At 36.9% G+C, this 20,416-nt stretch overlaps 1 protein-coding gene across 1 annotated transcript in view; it reads right to left on the reverse strand.

Moving 5' to 3' along the window:
* Positions 1-20,416, reverse strand: part of Ube2k (ubiquitin conjugating enzyme E2 K) — a 59,385-nt gene that overhangs the window by 14,829 nt on the left and 24,140 nt on the right. Inside the window, exons 2-4 of the mRNA XM_048415218.3 lie at positions 15,594-15,687; positions 9,530-9,588; positions 320-402 (exon numbers count right to left, since the gene is read on the reverse strand). Coding sequence (XP_048271175.1) covers positions 320-402; positions 9,530-9,588; positions 15,594-15,687 — 236 coding nt within the window. The remainder of the gene's footprint in view (positions 1-319; positions 403-9,529; positions 9,589-15,593; positions 15,688-20,416) is intronic.

The following is a 20,416-nucleotide window of genomic DNA, read 5'->3' on the forward strand; positions in this document are numbered from 1 at the left end:
ATCACCTGAGTGAAAGACGACTGCTTCAACTTACATTTTTAGTCCATTATAAATACCTTCTTAAGACAACAAAGAGAAAATTTACCAAAATAAGAAACAAAACTCAAGTTTTTTTAAATGTAAAACTAGTATCTGGTATTATTTTAAAAGTGTCCATTTAAAAAGCTATCATAATCTCAATTAAAATATACTTTCAACTATGTACTTAAGAGACTTTATAAACTACTACCTAAAGTATAACTTATGTTTTGGGGAATTAACACACTTAACATTCTTAGTCTGTGCAACAAAGAAGAGAGCAAATTCGGAAGTCTCTTACCATTGATCTTTCAGGATATCCAAACAAATAGCCCCTGTGACGGAACTAATATTAGGATGCCATATTTTAGTGATAAACCGGACCTAGAATACAAAGCACACTTGAGTTTTTAAGCAACAAGAGATAAACAAAACTAAACAAAAAAAACCCAACACGTTAAAGGTAAAAAAAAAAATAGAACTAGAAGAAAATGACATCAAGAGAAATGATATACTTTATAATAGTTTTCTAAGGAAGCATATAGAAAGCAAAGCTTTCACAGTATGTCAATGGTAAGGGCAAAGGTCAATGACATGTTTAATGTTTTTAACGCACATTTTACATACAAACACACCTAACATCATATATTTACACTGTACCTAGAATTATGCTAGATAAGAAATAAAATCCAATATCAAATCCAATAAAATAGCATGTAAAACCAAAAAGAAACATTAAATGATACCTACCCAAGTGTGAGGTAAAGTGCATAACAGGCTTAAAGAAAAATTGATGCATATGTACTAATGGTTTATAATGGTCCTAATTTCTCTATACAAGTTATTCTCAAACACTAGTAAATAATTCAGAAATATTTGAAAGTCTACTATTATATGTCTAACACTAATGAGAAAACTTAAAGAGTTTAAGAAAACTAAAATCAAGATGGGTTTGGTAACCAACATCTTTAATCCTAGCACTGGGGAACCAGCAAACAGATCTCTATGAGAGTTGAAGTCCAGCCTGATTTATATAGAAAGCTCATACCAGCAAGGGCTACAAAAACAAAATAATAATAAATATTCTATCACTGTATTCAGTGATACCTATCTTCTCTCAATAGCTCTAAAAAATGCTTACTACTGATTGGATTTGGGACAGACGAGGCTCATTCACCGGGTATAAGGCCATGCTATTAGCTCAACTTTACACCACAGCTAGGACTTCATCCCACATCTACTCTGCCTCAGTATCACATCAACAATTTTGTTGTTTCTGCTGCCTGAATTTTTTGATTGCTATTTCTTTTCTCAGTAACATTCTTCTATACTCTCTTCCCCTGCACTAAATTCATACTTTTAGCTTCCATTATTTATCACTTCCTCCTAACCTATTCCCACAGCTTTCTCTACTTTTTCCTGTATCATACAATTAACTTCACATCTTTAATTTCTGCCTTGTTTGGTCTCCAGCCACCTGGTATAGCATCTCCAGTGTCTGAAGGACCGGATACTATTATGACAAAATTGCTATTGTGGGGATAAAACAAGAGTCTGCCCCTCCCCACCTTTTTCTTTTTTAGTTTCTCAAGTCAGGCTCTCTCTGTGGCTTTGGAACCTGTCCTGGAACTTGCTCTGTAGACCAGGCTAGCCTCAAATCCAGAGATCTGCCAGCCTCTGCCTTCCCAGTTCTAGGATTAAAGGACTATGCTTCCACCACTTGGCAACAAGAGCTTTTTTAAATACAAAGTCCCTAAGACATATAGGACTTATTCATAGTAACCATTTCTTTTGTTTTTTTTCAGACAAAGATTCTCTGTGTAGCCCTGGCTGTCCTGGAACTTGTTCTGTAGACCAGGCTGGCTTTGAACACTGAGATCTAGCCTCTGCAAGCATCACCATGGCCCACCATGTACATGTGTGTACACACACGTGAGTGCACTCAAACTACACTTGAATGAGTCCCTGAAAAGGCTAAAAAAATGGATGCCAGATCACTTGGAGCTCGAGTTAGAAAAATTCTAAGCTGCTTAATATGTGTATCTAGAACTGATCTCAGGTCCTCTGGGAAAGCAACAAGAGCTTTAAACTGAACCATCCAGCCCTCCAGTAACTATTTCTTTATAAGAGATAAGCACAAAAATGTACAACTTAATAATCAATCAATACATTAAACTCATAAAGACATCACAGAATCACTGAAATTATCAGCAATATCTCAAGGAAAGCACAGCATTCTGTAAATTTTGAATATATTTTGAGACAAAGTCTCACTACGTATCCCTGACAGACCTGGAATTATGTAGATCAGGCTGGCCAGATCTGCTTACCTGTCTCCCCAGTACTAGGATTAAAGGTATGTTCCAGCACACACAACTATACTGCAATTTCTTTGTTTTCAGATTTACTTTATGTATATGAGTATTCTATGGACTTTATGCCAAAAGAGGGTATCAGATCCCACTATAAGATGGTTGTGAGCCACCACATGGTTTCTGAGAACCGAACTCATGACCTCTGGAAGACCAGCCAGTGCTCTTAACTGTTGAGCCATCCATCTCTCCAGTAATCTTAAAGCTCTTCAACCTTCTCTGTTTCATTTTGTTTTGTTTAGAAAATGATGACTAAGATCGAACTAGGATCTTACCATCTCAGTTTCCAGGGTGGAGAAATTTTAAAGCTGTACTACACTAATATAGCTAGATTTTGTAAAAATAGAATTTTAAATTATTACTAAAAATGACAAAAAGCGTATTTTAGGCAAGTAATCTGAGGACATATTAACTCATCTTGTTCTTGCAGGGAGGGAGTGGGGAGCAACAGTGTTGGGTCACAAACCTAGGACCCAGAGAACACTATACTGCAAAGTACTATATCTTGTTTTTAAAAGGGAAGGAACCTATACATTATTTCTTGAAGCTATATATGTACAGAACCAAGGAATTAAAGCGACCAAGGAAACTGTTAAATTAATTCTTATACTGATGTATAATTTATTGTTACAAAAATTTTGAATATAAATGGTCCAAAAAAGATAATTTTCTTCAAGAAGACAATTATCTACCCATTCAGCAGTGACAGACTAATAAACGTATGACAGCAATCCATCTCTTACTTCTTTTTTTCTTATTGTTTTAATCACCAGCTTCCTACTTTCTCACTCTGCCTTTCCTGGGCCTTATGCTTCCCCTAAGCAACCACATGCTTTCCACTCCATTGTTCTAACCACTTGATATCCACTATACACCAACACTTCTCCCATTTCTTTAATTCCTGAACTGAGTTTACAGAAATTTAAAACTTAAAAAAATAAATAAATAAGTTGGCAGGGATGAAGGAAAAATTGGGAGGTAGAAAGAGAATCATAGATGTAGGTCATTATTAGCTGTGTAGAGTTCTAGGCCTATCTGGACTGAGACTCTGAAAAAACAAAATAGGCCATGTGCTATGGTACATGCTTTTATTCGCAACCCTTGGAAAACAGAGACAGGTAGATTGCTGAAAAGTCTAGGCAAGCATACCAAGCTTCAGGCCACCAAAGATACATAGTAAACTGTGTCTCAGTCGGTGCTGGTGGTGGTGGTGGTGGCGGCGGCGGCGGCACATGTCTTTAATCCCAGCACTTTGGTGGCAGAGACAGGTAGATCTCAGTGAGTTCGAGGCCAGCCTGGTCTACGAAGTGAGTTCCAGAATAGTCAGAGCTGTTACACAGACAAACTTATCTAAAAAAAAAGGAAAAAAGGAAAAAGAAAGAAAAAGGAAAAGGAAATTCGAAACTCACTAGCTATAGTGAGTGTTCAATCTGAATATTGTATATAGAGAAAAAAATTGTTATAGAACAAAAATGAAAGAGATATTGCTTAATCAGTCATATTAGCAACAATTATTCTCTCTTCCTGCGATCTCCATTTCTCTCACTCTTTACTTCAACAAATATCACAGCTCCTCCTCCATGTTAGACACAAGTTCACAATTCCAACATTAACTCTGATGAAAAAACTTAGATACTATATTTGTTCCATAATAGAAAATACTTCACTCAAAGAAAAGACTGTATTATTTAAATAAAATAAGCAGACCCGCTCCTTAAGGATTGGTATTGCTGGATGGAAAGATGGCTCAGTAATTAAGAGCACTGACTGTTTTTCCAGAAGACCCGGATTCAAGTCCCAGTGCCCACATGGCAACTCACAACTGTCTATAACTCCAATTCTAGGGGACTGGACAACCTCACACAGACAAGTGGGACACCAATGTACATTAATTAAAAATAAATTTTTTTTTAAAAAAATAAAAAATAAAAAGATAGGTATAGGTATTTAATACTCAATTTCAGAGATGAAGAAATGGCTCAGTAGTTAACAGAAACTGGTCATTTTTCTAGAGAACTGGGATTCAATTCCAAGCAACAAGATGTTTCTTTTTAAAAAATAAACTGATTTAAAGAGTCAAAGGTGCAGATCTTTCCTGCCTTACTTTAATGTAGAAGGGTGTTGTGCATACATTTATGTCTGTGCACCATGTATATGCCTGGTGTCCAGGAACCCAAAGGAAGGCACTGGATACTGTAGAACTGGAAGAACAGATGACCATTGCTGTGGGATAATGAACTGTATGTACCCTGTCAATTGTATTTTAATAAAATGCTGATTGGCCAGTAGCCAGGCAGGAAGTGGAGGGTGGGGCGAGAACAGGAGAATTCTGGGAAGAGGAAACAATCAGTCTACTTTCATCACCCAGTCGCAGAAGAAGCAAGGTGTGACTGCCTCGCCAAAAAAGGTGCCAAGCCACGTGGCTAACACAGACAAGAATTATGGACTAATGTAAGTTATAAGAGTTAATAAGAAGTCTGAGAAACTAGGTCAATCTGTTTATAATTAATGTAGACCTCTGGTGTGTTTATTTGGGGCTGAAACGATTGCAGGGCAGGGAGGGACAAAAACCTTGGTCAACAGACTATGACCCATTATGTGGGTTCTGGGACTCAACCAGTGCTCTTAGCTGTTGAACCACCTCCCCAATTCTCTCTCAACATTTTCTAACTCCAGCTCCAGGAGATATACACAGCACTCTTCTGGCTTCCAAGGGCACTGCATGCATGTGGTGCACATACATATATGCAGACAAAAGCATACATGCAAAATAAAAAAAAATCAATTACTATTTATTTCATATATTAAACAGCTATATTGGCTAGTCCAGTATTGAGCTGCCCATACTAATTGGGAATTCAAACAACTATATCCCCAGCCTATCAGAATCTAGTTCTAAATTATTTTTATTAACTCAAGAAGAAACCCTGGGTAAAAGTATTAGCCTAGTAGGCACAAGGCCCCATGTTCAACCTGAACATAACAAAAATAGAAAGAAAAGAAAAACCTGAAAGGGCTAAGGACATGAGCCAGTGAGAAAAAGCAACTGATACATAAGCCTGAAGACCCGTGACTGAATCACTCACTCACACACACACACACACACACACACACACACACACACGAGGGAATACTTTATTCTTACTCCTTTTGCATCAGGATCTCAGACGAATAATCAGCCCAATAACCTAACATACAAACTACCTAATTCTCAATTATCTTGATGCTAGTTAATCTCTTAGCCCAAGTTCTCTCACCTGTCAAAGCTAAGGTCATTACAGAAAATGAAAATTCACAGCACAAGTGACAGTTATCACTATCGTTACCTAATACAGAAAATGTAGTGGTTATAAAGCCTGTTCCTTCCTGTCCATTTCCATGTGAGAAAATAAAAGACACAATATTGCTTGGGTCTAAGAGTTCAAGACCAGCACAGGCAATACAGGGAAAGCCCTTCACAAAAACAAAAACCCACTGGGCATAGTATCACATACCTTAATTCTAAGCATCTGAGAATTCTAAGAGGTTGAGAGGTAGAGGCAGGCAGACCTCTATGAGTTACATAGTGAAACACAGTCTCAAAACAAACAAAAAGCCCACTGACTAGCCAGATGGCTCAGAGACCTAAGGCACTTGTTACCAAACCAAGTCTTAGAACTTGAGTTTGACCTCTGGGCCCCCAAGTGGTAGGAGAAAAACAACTCCCACAGTTTGTCCTTTAAGAAACATCAATGTGTGCACATTGGCCCACTTGCATTTACAGAGTCAATGTTTGTACATACACAATAAGCAAAAATTTTAAAGTCCACTCATGAGTGGATAAATGAACTGGAATGTGTACATGCAATGAAAGAAACATTCAGCATTAAAAAGAGAAAATTCTGACAGGTTGTAACATGATTGAACGGAGGCAACAAAATGCTAAAGCAGACACCCACGGACAAATACTGTGGGATTTGTCTTATAAAATGAATCCAGAACAGCCAAATTCATAGACAGAAAAAAACAGAACAATGATTCTTCTTTGCTTTTGTTGGGGGGAGGGGGAATTTTATGTAAGACAGGGTCTCTTCTATTCTGCAGCTCTAGTTGTCTTGGAACTTGCAGGTTAGCCTGGAACTCAGAGATTCACTTACCTCTGCCTCCCCCACACTCGCACCCCTACTGGCTGGGATTGAAGGTGTGTGCCACCACATCCAAAACAGTGGTTTTTTAAAAGATAGAAGTAGAGCACTACAGAATTACTGTTTAATAAACATGCATTTCATTTTAGGAAGATGACAAAATTCTGGAATAGATACTTATGGTCAAACAAAATGGGAATACAAAATATTGCTGAAAAATACAACTAAAAATGGCTAAGGGGACTAGGGATACAGCTCTAGAGTGTTTAGCTAGAATGCAGAAAGCCTTGCCTGAAATCCCAGCACTCAGGTGAGTGCAAGAGGATCAGCAGTTCAAGGTCATCCTCACTATACATCCAGGCTGTGCTACTCTGTCTCAAAGGGTTAAATAGGCAAATTTTATTTTACTTGTGTCTTACAATTACAAAGAGAAAAGCAAACTCTGTTTCCCCTCAACAATCAGGCATATCATAAAACAGATGTTCATAAGAACAGAGTCAGGTGCTCAAAAACTCATCCTGGAGCACTGCAGGTGAAGCTAAGTAATGTATCTGTCTAATGTGTACAAGGCTACAGGCTCAATTCAGAGTATCAGAAAACAATGAAATATATTCAACCTGGAATTTTTGCTACCATAGTAATTCCTTTTTGTTTGTATTTTGGTTCAATTTCTCTCAGTTTCTGGTACAGCACCAGAGGGCCTCACTCAGTCCTACAAACTGTCATCTCCAGTGGTTACAGGTTCCTATCTATTAAACAGAAAAACCAGCAGGCTAAGTGATGCATCCCAAAACATTTCAGCTGTTATGATAGGCTAATCACGAACATTACACTATTAAAAGCTACAGATAAAACATAGGAGTCATAACGACACTAAAAGACACAGGTTCAATACATGAACTGGTACTTTGTCAGCATTAAATTAATTTGATAAAATACTAATGAGATGGGGGACAGCTCATTACTTAACAGCATCTGTTGTTCGTGCAGGACCCACAAATGGCAGCTGACAATGTCTCAGAACTGCTTGTATTCAGAGTCCAGCTACAAGGGGTATCTTCTTCCAGTCTCCATGGGGACCCATACACACTCAGCATTCTCACATTCACATACATACACACAGAGACACCTTTGAGAACAAAAAATACAGGCCAGGAAAGCTAATAAGGTCCTTTAAATCCAGTGTTTGGGAGGCAAAAGCAATTGGATTTCTTGGCACCGAAGCCAGCATGGTATACATAGGGAGTTCCAAGCAAGTCAGAGCTGTACAGTGAGGCACTGTCGCCGGGGGGGGGGGGGGGGGGGGGGGGGGGGGGGCGTTGTCTCAGAGGTTAAAAACATGGAGGAGGGCTGTGAAGATGACTCGGAGATTAAGAGCACTGGCTGTTCTTTCTATAAACCCAGGTTTGATCCCCAGGAACCATGTGGCAGCTTACAATTATCTTTAACTCCAGTACCAGGCGATTCCTTCTTCTGGCTTCTGTGGGCACTACATGACACAGTGCACACAAACAAATGCAAACAAAACACTCACATACCTTTTAAAACCTAAAAGAATGCTTGCTGTTCTTGTAAAAAAAATCCATGCTCGGTTGCCAGAATCGTCAGGCAGCTCATAACCACCTGGAACCCTAGCTCCAAGGTACTCAAGAAACTCTTCTGGACTCTCTAGTATCTGTTCTTCCACTGAATGAATGAATGAATGAATGAATGAATGAATGAATGAATGAACGAACGGTCTGTTGAATTCTTAGCTGGGTGTGGTGATGCACACCTTTAAACTCAGCACTCAGAGGCAGACCTCTGGTTTCCAGGCCAACCTGGTCTACATGGTAAGACCATGGACGGATGGATGGATGGACAGATGGATGGATAAGAGTGGGTAAATCTATTAATTTTTTTAAGTGAAAGCTGAAAAAGAAGTATTTATTGGGCACAGTTTATAAAGATAATATTCTATGCACAGCTCAAAGGAAAACTAGAGTTTCAAATATGGATAAAGACCCAAGTGAAAACAGAAGAAGGCACAAAAGAGTAAGCATCTATCGATAAGCAGCAAATAATCTAGACTGGAAAATGTGACTCATGGATGGATGGAAAGAATAAAAGACTAAGATGGATAAGAAAACTGAGATGCAGTTGTGGGAAGCTGTGTCAGGATAAGGAGTTTAGACACTATTAGCATAGAAAGACAGCAGCACTCTCCTTTAGAAACATTTACTGAATGAAGAATGAGTAGGACAACTTAAGACTGTTGAGCACATAACAGGCAACACAAGGAAGTAATAAAATTGAATGCCTAGCCAATGGTTATAAATGTAAAAGCATGAAGAAGATGACTTCGTCAAGAATTCGAGTTTAGAATAGGTTTCTCTGCTGCATAAAATTCTAGAGTAACACTCTCTCAATATTCATCACCATAAAAGAATGGCTTTTCCCTCCTACAATGTGAGCTCCAAAAAAGCAGAGAGTAGAAGACTTGTTGGTAAACTCTTTGGTATGATTTACTCATTTCTGTTTGTTTGTTCATTTTTGTTGTGGTTTGTTGGAGGTTTTTCTTTTTGGCAGTAATTAAAATAGAACCCAAGGACTAGCACATGCAAGCAAAGTGTTCTACCAATGAGCTGGCTAATCCCTGATCCTCAATAATTTCTAAATTAGTGTAGAACATATACTTCTTTAAACAACATTTATTTAAAACAAGAACCTTTCTCTAAATCAATAATTTAGCTAATTAACTGAAAAGAGTATTTAGGCCATTATGAGATACAAATTATACTTCAATATACAGCAATCAATGGTTAGCTTTAGTAAGCTTTGCTTCTCATTATAACTTTAGAAGTAAACCATTGACCAGTGCCTGAAATCTTGTCCATTAAATTTATTCACATTTTACTCTGAATGTTGTAACTTTAATAAAGTACTAAAATATACTGATATTTATCTATTAATAAGGTGAGTCAAGAAATACAAAATATTTTAAAACTACATGCATAAAAAACAGGTTTACCATACCTTAGGGGGATTAAATGGATATGTTTCTGGTATTTTTATCTCTAGTTGATATCGTCCACCTAAAAAAATGGAAAAAAACAAATTTGAGAATGCTGATCAACTCTAATATGTGAAATCAAATACAATGAAAGACTGTTTCAAAATAAGTATCATTTTGTATTGAGTGCTGAGAAAATTAAAATTCCAAAAATAATCACTCATGATTTTATAATACTTAAAGCATAAAATGTCCACTGTATATATATTATATTAATTAGCAGTAATAAAAGTAGAGAACCAAAATACATTAACTCTATAGACAAACCAATGTCAAATATTTCATTATTAACTAGTAGCATAAGGTTCAGAGGTCGTGTGTTCTCTAGTTCACCTGGTAAGAGGTATTAGCAGGAAACAGGTGTGGGGGCGCAGAAGGAATTATAGCACACACAGTATGGAGACAAAACAGAGATAGAGCATTAGCAAAGGGAAGCTCTCTTAGCTAGGTCTCCCCCAGAGTTTCAGTCTTCCCATTCATGCCCCTTAGACAGGCACGGTGTCCCCTACCTGTAACCCCAGAACTTGGATAGTATAGAAAGAAGAAAACCACCGCGTGGGGGGGAAGTAGGGGAGATAGCACACCCCTTTAATCCCAGCACTCGTGAGGCAGAGAAAAGGGATTTCTGTGAGTTTGAGGCCAACCTGGTCTACAGAGTGAGTTCCAGGACAGCCGATACTACACAGAAAAGCCCTGGGTTGTTTTGTTTTGTCTTGTTTTTGCGGGGGCGGGGGGGGGGGGGGGGGGGGATGATGTACCAGGAACTCAAGGCCAACCTTGGCTTCATAGAGAAGTTCAAGACTAGCTTGGGTTACATAAAACCTGTCTCGAACAAAAGAATCAACTTTTCTCCCTAAATTAGATGTCAATATTTTGTTTAAAATTTCAAAATAAAGTCAAAGAACAAAACATAAAACAGGCAAAAGAAATAACACTATCTTCTTCTAACAAAGTACTATATAGAGTATTCCACAAAGTACTAACTGGCAAAAATTTATATAAACCAAAAGCAATATTCTGTTTGGTTCTGATGTTACCTTTACCAACCACAAGTTAAACAGACATTTCTAAAAATTCTAAAAATAAGAAAAATGTAGCTAGGTTCTCAAAAATGAAGTATTCAAAGTGAATCATGACCAAGTAGAAAGTCTTGCAAGAGATGAGACTGGCAAAGAATATCATCTCTTAACTGGGTGTGCAGCACAATCCTACAATGCTATAGTACATGGTATGGGGAGACTAGAAGATCTCCTGATTCAAAACCCTGCTGACCTACAGAGCAGAGAGAGCATCCAAAGCTAGCATGCCTTAAAGACTCCTCTTCTCTCCTCCTCCTCCTTTCTCTGTCTGTCTCTCTCTCTCTCTTCTTCCCCTCAAAATTCTGCATCTAATTAACCTCCCAGTTCTAGATTTCATGACCCACTAACATGAAAGATTCACTATTAAAAAACAGGTAATAAGAGACTGGAGAGATGGCTCAGTGGATAAGAGCACCAACTGCTCTACCAAAGGAGCCAGGTTCAGTTCCCAGCACTCACATGGCAGTTCACAACTATCTGTAACTTCAGTTTTAGGGAGAACCCTACCCCCTCACACAGACATATATGCAGTCAAAACACTAATGCTCATAAAATAAAAATAAATTTTCAAAAAAGGAAATAAAAGGGTGCTATTCAAATACACATGAAACTAATAGATTTTTCTAATAATCAGAAAATGAACTAGATTTTAAAAAAAGAACGAATTAGTTACGTAAGTTAGATGTCTCATTACAATATTATTCCTTCATATGCATGTGAAAAGTAACACAGAAGTGTGCTACTGGCATTATTAACATTAAATATTCAGTTCTTGAAAAATTTAAGTAGAGAACTGTTGTCAGTATATCAGGGGTCCTACCAAATCTACCTTTCTCCACTGTTATGAATGTATGCATGTGAATCTCAAAAAAAATAAAAGAGCATTTCACTGATACTAGATTCTTTAAGCAACACACACCTGTTGTCCCTCACAAATCCCAAGGTCCACTATCTAGTCCTGGCTGGCCTCAAACCTGTAGTTCTCCTGTCTCAGCCTTCCAAGTGCAGGGATTACAGAAATGCAACATCATTCTCCATCTTCAAAAGCTTTGATTCCAATTCTTTATATCTTACAATTTATTTTGGTAGAGTCCCCTCTGTTAAATGATATATGAATTGAACAAGAACTCTGAATCAAGAACATATAGTAAAAGTGTATTATAAAGAAAAGTAGACACAACAAAAGAAAAGACAGGCAAGAAAAGAGTACTAAAAAGAATTTTGTAAATATGGAGATGACCATTTATACTAAGAATTAAGTAACAACTCCAAATACAGGTATAATACAATTGGCTTGAAAAATATGTAGACTCATCTTTTTCTTTTGTAGCAGTTTACTAAACGTGAGAACAAAACCACAGACTATACTCCACATGAGTAAGTGGCTCCAGCACACACAAGGTGTAGGGTCCACACAGGTCCTTCTCTTCACAGAAGATCCTCTTGTTATTCTGACTAAACTCCCAAGTGTCGGCTTTATGACCTGTCACAAACTTCTTTCTTCTTAGATGATTAAAACAATTTTAGGAGTAGTCTAAGAGCTACAGATATCTTACATAAATACTGTTAGATTATGGAGGTATTTCTGCTCCATTTTACATTGGTTTGTCTTATATAACAATTTTCATACAAAATCACTGTAAGATCAGTCATGACATACAATAATTTCTGATTGACAATGGATATGAGAAATACATCATTACGTGACCTAACCTATGCAAACATCATAACCCATTAAAGCACCTAAAAGACTCTGGGTAATGTAATCTCAAGGGCCCACAGTCGTACAAATGGCCCCATCACTGAGTATCTAAGGGACTTTTATAAGCATTATACACAACAATCTTCAATATAATTTATTTACCTTTTGAAGAATAATTTTTATTCTATTTATGTTTTATGCCACTTTATTTTAGAGATAAGTCTTATTATATTACATAGGCTAGCCTTAAACTGATAGACTCAAGTCACTCTTCCTCTACTTCTACTCTCCTAAATAGCTAACTACAGGCATGCTACTACGCTCGTTAATAGCTTCCAATCATAAAGCATTTAGCAACTTTTTCTTTTATCTCGTGAGGTGGGGGTAAGTTGATGAAACACATCCTCTGTAGACTAGTTATATCTGGGACTTTGGGACTTAAGTGCCCTAGGGTGTCCCTGAATTCAGAGCAATTCTCAGCCTCCCCAATGCTAGGGATACAAGTATGAGCCCCTTATATCCAGAGAAACAACTGTGAACTTTAACATCCTCCAAAGAGAAGGAAAAAGTGGATAAGAATTACTGAACTGCCCATTTAAATTCAACAAATTTGAAAGAACTTCTAGACAAAAATAACTAAATAACTTAGTTCTTTACCACTAAATTATTTAGGAAAGGAAATTAAGAGAACCGAGTAAGTAAAATGCAGTATGAGAATTTTCCATGTTTATTTTCCTTGACAATCTGGTTTTTTTAAATTTCTATGTAAAATTGCTTTTTAATGATAATACAGATGAATATTTTAGAGATAAACTTTTATTTAGCTTTAAGTTAGGCCAAAAACAAAAGCAGGCTGAATGTCTATCTCAGTTTAAAAAAAAAAAAAACAGCAAAAGGAAAATACAAACAAACAATTTCAATTTAAAAAAAAGACCCACAGCCTCAAAAACAAAACAGCAAGCCTTCTGCAGTAGACCAACCTTTCACCTGTGCTTATATTCAGAAAGAAAAGTTTATTACTTAAATAGTACTTTTTTTTTTCAAACATTGCTGTAACATTTTTACAACAAGCACATGTCCCCAAATCTTAGGAAAGCAATTAAAAATACTGTCTTATTTTGAAGCACCTATAGAAATAAGCAACTTGTTTCTAATAAATATATAATGTTTTATCTCAATTAAGAAAAATTATATATTATCTACTTTTTACAAGTTCATTTACTTATGAAACATGGCTAATAAGGTAACATTCTTTTCACTGAGCTTAAGAGGTCCTTGTGTATATAAGCTTGCTGCAGAGTTCTAGAATAATAATATTATTTCTTGCATTTTAAAAATATCTGAACAATCTCAAAAAGCACTTCAGGAAGAATTATGAGGCTAGGGATATAGCTCAGTTTATACCTGCTTGAGAACATGCACAAGGCCTTGAATTTGATCCTAAGCACCACAAAAAAATAAAGAGAAAAACAAAACACAATTATAATACCTGTCATTAAATAAGCTAGGAGATCAAAACTACTAAAACATTTGATTTTTGTAAGATAATTAAAATCTTCTAATGGATGTCAAAAAAGCTAAATGAGCTAGGTATGGTGGTGCATGGTTTTAATCCCCATACTGTGTGGGGCAGAGGCAGGCAGATTTCTGTGAGTTCAAATCCAGTCTGGTCTACATAGTGAGTTCCATGGGAGTCACAGCTACATAGTGAGAGACCCTGGGACGTGGAGAGAACATGACAAACATGTACAAGCCAGACATACTACTAGTATGGAATACTCTTAGTATAATATTAGTTTGCACTTCAAAATTGGTGCCTGAGGCATATGAGTTGTGCTGGAAAGTGGAATCAGGAGGAGCAGGAACTCAGAACAAAGCTCAACCACACAATTGCCAGTCTGAGAACAGTTTAGGTCACAAGAGAACCTGTCTCAAAGAATCAGAGGTGAATAGGGAGAGAGTACGGGGAAAGCCAGACAAGGGTGGCTCACATCTACAATCCCAACACTTACAAACTGAAAAGGAGAACCTGCTGAGAGTTAAGCTACAAAGAAAATCCCTGTTTCAAAAACAACAAGAAAGAATTTATAACAATACTATAGGATCTTTTAAGGTCTTGAATGAAAACAAAATTTGCCAACAATATTGGGTTTTCCTGAACTTCACAACAGATTACTGAGAGTATTACATTTAAAGAAGCCATAAGCACCACTTCTAATACTTGATGAATCCTGATTTAATCAAAAGCAAAAAGTTATTTAAAAGCATATGCTTTGAAGTTAAAGGCAAGCTAAATCTCAGCTTTCTCACTTAAGAAGTGTGGCCTTAGACAAATGACTTATATCTAACACAAGTATGTCTATTAAACAGGAATTATTATACTTACCGTCTAAAATTAGGTGAAAACTGAATGATAAAATACATGTAATGATCTTACAAGAAAGATCTACCACACAAGGCCATATGCTTTCTATTAAACAAATATTTGAATAGTTATTAAGCAAATTGTAAAAGTCATGGTTATCCTACATGACCCAAATTTCCAATTAATGAAGATTTGACTAATCCAAATACTACAGTTTCATCCTTTATCATAAACTTAATTCCAGGTTCTAAAGTAAAAAGCTAAAAGACATGAATATGAAAATCAGCAAAGCTATTTTCTTATTTTTGTATGTTTTAAAATAATCATAAGTAAAGAACACTATCTGAAAACCTATATAATAATGAGAGCAAATGAAATAAATGAAAGAGAGAAGAAACTTTTAAAAGTAAAACCAACATCTTATTAGTCAAAATGTTATAACAAGGTTTGTTACTAGTCACATCAAGGGTATCTGAGTATATCTAAGTTCAAGGCTTAACATTTTATATTTAATCCTACCATGCTATAAAATGTGTGACTACTTTAAAACAGAATTGAAAACAAGATAAAGAAAGAAGCTTTACGCTTTTCGACATGGTAGAAGAGAATAAGACAAATGGAATGTTAAATTATAGCCTATGTAACCTGTAACCTGGCTCTATGAAATGTATTTAAGAATTTTGTTAAAAATTAGCTAAAGTTCAATAAAAAAAAAATTAGTGAAGTGTAAAAATTTATCATTTTATAAACTGCAGCTTACCCTAAGCCAAATAAAATTACCTTTCATGAATTTTATAGATAGATGCTCAAGATAACTCTGACTCAATCTTTCAGACAAGCTCTAATACACACAATATTTTGATACAGAAAAAAGTACTTGCCTTCATATGGTGTGTCTGGAGGTCCTGCTATTTCTCCTCTTAATTCTGTAAAATTCTCATCTACAAGATCTACTTTAATTTGATTTTTGCTCGTCTTAAAAATAAACAGAAAATAAATGTTAGTTATACCAGCAAGAAGAAAGCCTATTTTAAAATATTACCTAATAAAAAACTAAAACCCACTTTTCATATTTATCAGCTTTTGTAAATAAGTCAATGCTTTTCTAAAACCTAAAAAAATTTTCAAGCAAACACATTTTAACTTCAATAGTTTTAATAAAATAGTATCAATCTGAACAAGAGCACAATTGTTTGTTGACCTTATAAGAATTTTATTAAAGACAAATTATCTTTATGGTCAATTCCGTGAATTGCTATTCATCTGCAGTTGGCTGCTAAGACACTGCCTCTACACTATCTCTGCTCAATCACAAAGTCTATGGTTTAGTAAAAGTCATTTAGGCCATAAGCTCTCATTTGAATTAATCATAACAACTCTAGATATTGATTAAATTACTACACCATCCACTACCATCATTCAATGATGAACACTCTAGGTAAGGCATTCCTTTCCATGATAAAACCCTAAATTTTTACTAGAATCTGCTAATGCCTTTACTTTATTTTCCTGCTTCATTATAATGCCTTATTTTTCTGCTTTATTTACTTCAACAACTATCTTCTGACTATAACAAACCTACTTTAAACTTATCTAAATCTATTTGTTTTGCACTTAATGCTTCTCCAAGTATTTTCATAATCTTGTGACAACCATCCTCAAGAGCCATGGTAACCTTAAATAATTCAGAAAAACACCCAATGTGATTACGTCAGCATTCTCTTTTAAAGGCTCTACACCTTATCTGCCTGCAAACAAGCTCTCTCCACTTACCGCCTTATGATTCCCTTGTTAGTTTACTAGTCTACATATTGAACGCTCATAATTTGCCAGTTTCCTCAACTTAAAACTAAACTCCTAATGTACAAGGTTTTTTTTATTTGAATTCCATATTTTAATGTAAGTAACATGCCTACATTTATGATAGTCTCACAAAAGACTCAGTAATAAATGTTATGGCTTTTATAAGCACTTTCTAAAAGGTTGGAACTGCCTAAGGTCTTTAGCATCTTCTTTCACCTCTAAAAAACCATCAACCAGTTTTATTTTTTTATATGATATATATTTTCAGTATAGAAACACTATATAACTTGAAATTCACGTTTTTAATTTTTATCACTTGTAGTATTTTAATAAAAGCACAGGATGAAAAAACATGACTTTTATGCATCCTAAAAAGTAATGGTTTCTTTCATAACTTCTTTCTATCTGAGATGACAGTAGCTCATTATTTTCAAAATATTTTTGTTCAAAAGTTTATTAATGATAAATATACACAAGAACCATCTTCCTGTATCTTAGAAAATTAGCACTTCCCAGTACTGGGATTCCTTAATCCAGTATCTGCGCTGCCACCACCATCCAGCTACAAAGCCTTGTTTTATAATTTACTTCTCAGTGGAGGCTGCCAGACTAATAATGGAAACATAATGTCTAAGAAGGAAAACCAACATTTTACCAATGAAGAGAGCAACAATCAGAGGCTGTAGCATTTACACAAACCCCTGAAGGGCAGTATTTTATCATTGCAACTTGAATGAGGGTAACTGCAAAGCTGTTACCCTCATTGAAACTCTGAAACCTTCTTCTACCAGTTCAGTAGGAGGTAGGAGTTCTAGTCTTGGGTTTTCTGATACTACTTTGATCCACAAAGCATTATTAATGCATAAGTACAAAATTGATGGCCAGGCACGGTGTTGGACACCTTTAATTGCAGGACTAGGGAGGCAGAGGCAGGCACCTCTCTAAGTATGAAGCTACATAACAAGCCCCAAAGACAGTAAGGAAAACCCAGTCTCAAAACTTAAGGCGGAGGGAGGGGAGATGAGCAAAAGACAGAGCTCCTAGTAAGCAATATAACTATTAAAACACAGCATAGCAGCTGGGCGGTGGTAGCACATGCCTTTAATCCTAGCACTTGGGAGGCACAGGCAGGAGGATCTCTGTGAGTTCGAGACCAGCCTGGTCTACAAGAGCTAGTTCCAGGACAGGCTCCAAAGCTACAGAGAAATCCTATCTCGAAAAGAAAAGAAACAAAACAAACAAACAAAAAAGCAAAGCACCATAGAACGCTGAAGATAATCTGTATGAAGATAATTAAATGAACATTACTGCTAATGAGAAAGTCCAGAATCATTTGGTTAAGAGTGGCTAGAAGGCATGAAATCCTGGCTGAGTGTGATCACAAACTAAGGAGGTGGAAGAAGGATCAGAAATTGAGTATCATCCTCAGCTACATAGCATATCTGAGGCCAACCTAGACTACACAAGACCTTGTCTCAAAAGAAGGAAATAGAAGGAAGACCGGGAGGAGAAAGGAAATGGTAGGCCACATGGTTCAGTAAGCAAAGGGAGTTGACACTTTCTTGAACCCATATGGTAGGAGATGGCTCGGCGGTTAGGAGCACTGACTGTTCTTCGGAAAGAACCTAGGTTCAATTCCCAGCACCCACATGGCAGCTCACAGCTGTCTGGAACTCCAGTACCAAGGGACCTGACACCTTCACACCAATGCACATAAAATAAAGTCAAATAAATCATAAAAAAAAGTATTTAAAAAAAAAAGAACCAACAACCCACACACTAAGAAAAGTTGTCCTCTAATCTCCCTGGCCTCTAATTCCCTAGGCTGGGAACAGGCATACAGAATATGTGCTAGGCTGTAACAAAGCCCAACACTACCCCTTCCCTCACCCCCAAAATGGGTTAACACACTTCTAATACAGTTTCAGGAATGAAAAACAAAATAACAAAAACACAGCACAGTACAGAAAGCCTTGACACTGCAATGCTGAGTGTGAAGTAGCAATCTGTGTTATTACTGTTTTCTCAGTCTCCCTATGCAACTCAGGTCAACCTCAAACTTGTGGCAATCTTTCTGCCTCAGCCTACTAAGTGCAGTGATTTTATGCCACCATCCACACACAGTATTGAAGATCAAAGGAAGGCTACTGCACACGCTAGAATAAGCACTCTACCCAGATGAGATGCACTACTAGCCCATACATAATGTATTTGTTGTTATGAGTATGGGAGTTACAAGTATGTAAATGCCTGTGCACTACTTGCTTGTCTGGTACCTATGGGGGTCAAAAGAGGCTATTGGATCCCCTGGAACTGGAGTTACAGAGTATGATATCATGTAGGTACTGGGAATTGAAACCAGGTCGTCTGGAAAAGTTGCAAGTGCTCTTAACTCTCAGAACACAGGTCTATGAAGGAAGCTGTGTGCCAATTCAGAGAGCTTGTAGAAAAGACCTCTGTTCCTCCAATCCATGAGTTGTTTTTGGAATGCGCTTTCATACCCCTCCCGGGTGTGGTAAATCAAAGTGGGTTTACTTCAGATTACCCATAATGTTGCTATTATTTGATGTTTCCAAGCAGGGGTTATCCTAGTAACTACATACAGCTTGAACTCATGTGAACTTTGCTCACATGATGTTGCTTAACCCTTCAAATATCCTCAAAATATAAACTAACTGATGAACAAAGTTGGTTATTACATGAGACTTTAGTCCACTATTTTTAGGTTACATTCTCAAGGTTCATGCTACCAAGTAGAGCAGTAACACTCTACCACAGAGTTACATACCTCCACCCCTAGAATAAAGAAGCTATCAATTTAAACCGTGCACTGGTGACAAATGCCTTTAATCCCAGCCTGGTCTACAAAGCAGGTTCCAGGCAGCCAGGGCTGTTACAGAGAGAAACCCTGTCTTGAAAAAAAAAAAAAAAAAAAAAGTAAAAAATAAAGAAATTATTAACTTAAGATGGGTATGGTAGTTCTAATTTATAATCCTAAACACTTGGGAAGCTGGAGACCACAATGGACTAGACAGCAAATTCTATGCCAGCCTCAACTACGTAATGAGAGGAAGATAATCTGAGAGGAAGAGAAAGTACACAGCAAACTGAGGGAAGAAAAGAATTTGATTCTCCACAAGTTGTATGAAATACAGATTTTTTAAAGTTTAGCAGCTACCATTTGTTAAGTTACAAAGAAAGCTAGGACTAGTCTTAGTACCTGTGGCTCCTCCCAGTTAAGTCTCAGCCCCCTATCCTAAATCTCTCCCTTCCAGGGGCTGGGTTTCCCTTTCTCCGTCTTCTCTTCCCTAGGTAACTCAGGTAATTTTGGCTGTATGCCCCTCACCTTGGTTTCTTGGCTGCCTCTGCTCCTTGATCTCTTGGTTTGTTTGCCCCTCCTTTCTCTTCCTCTCTTACCACCCCTCTTCTATCTCACAGTCTGGTTCAATCTGCTTGTCATGTTCAGTCTGGACCTTTCCAGATTCACCAAATCTATAATAAACCCTCTCCTTGGCATACCTTAAAGCAAACATGCCCTTTTTTCTTATTCATCAATGATTTTTTAATTTAATACATAATTCCACAATATACATTGTTTACCTCTCACTTATTACTCAATAGCTTGTGAATAAGTCAAAATTTTTATCTCGCCTGGCAGCCTTTAATCCCAGCACTTGGAAGGCAGAGGCAGGCAGATCTCTGTGAGTTCGAGACCAGCCTGGTCTACAAGAGCTAGTTCCAGGACAGGCTCCAAAGCTACAGAGAAACCCTGTCTCAAAAAAACAAACAAAACAAAACAACAACAAAAAAAAAGGTTTCTATCTCAACTTTTTTTGGTTTTGGTACTAGGGATCAAGCCATAGTGCCTTGGTCATGATTAACAGGATTTCTACCAGAGCTA

This window comes from Myodes glareolus, chromosome 8 (genome assembly GCF_982192425.1).
Source record: "Myodes glareolus chromosome 8, mMyoGla1.1, whole genome shotgun sequence".
NCBI classification, from domain to species: Eukaryota; Metazoa; Chordata; class Mammalia; order Rodentia; family Cricetidae; genus Myodes; species Myodes glareolus.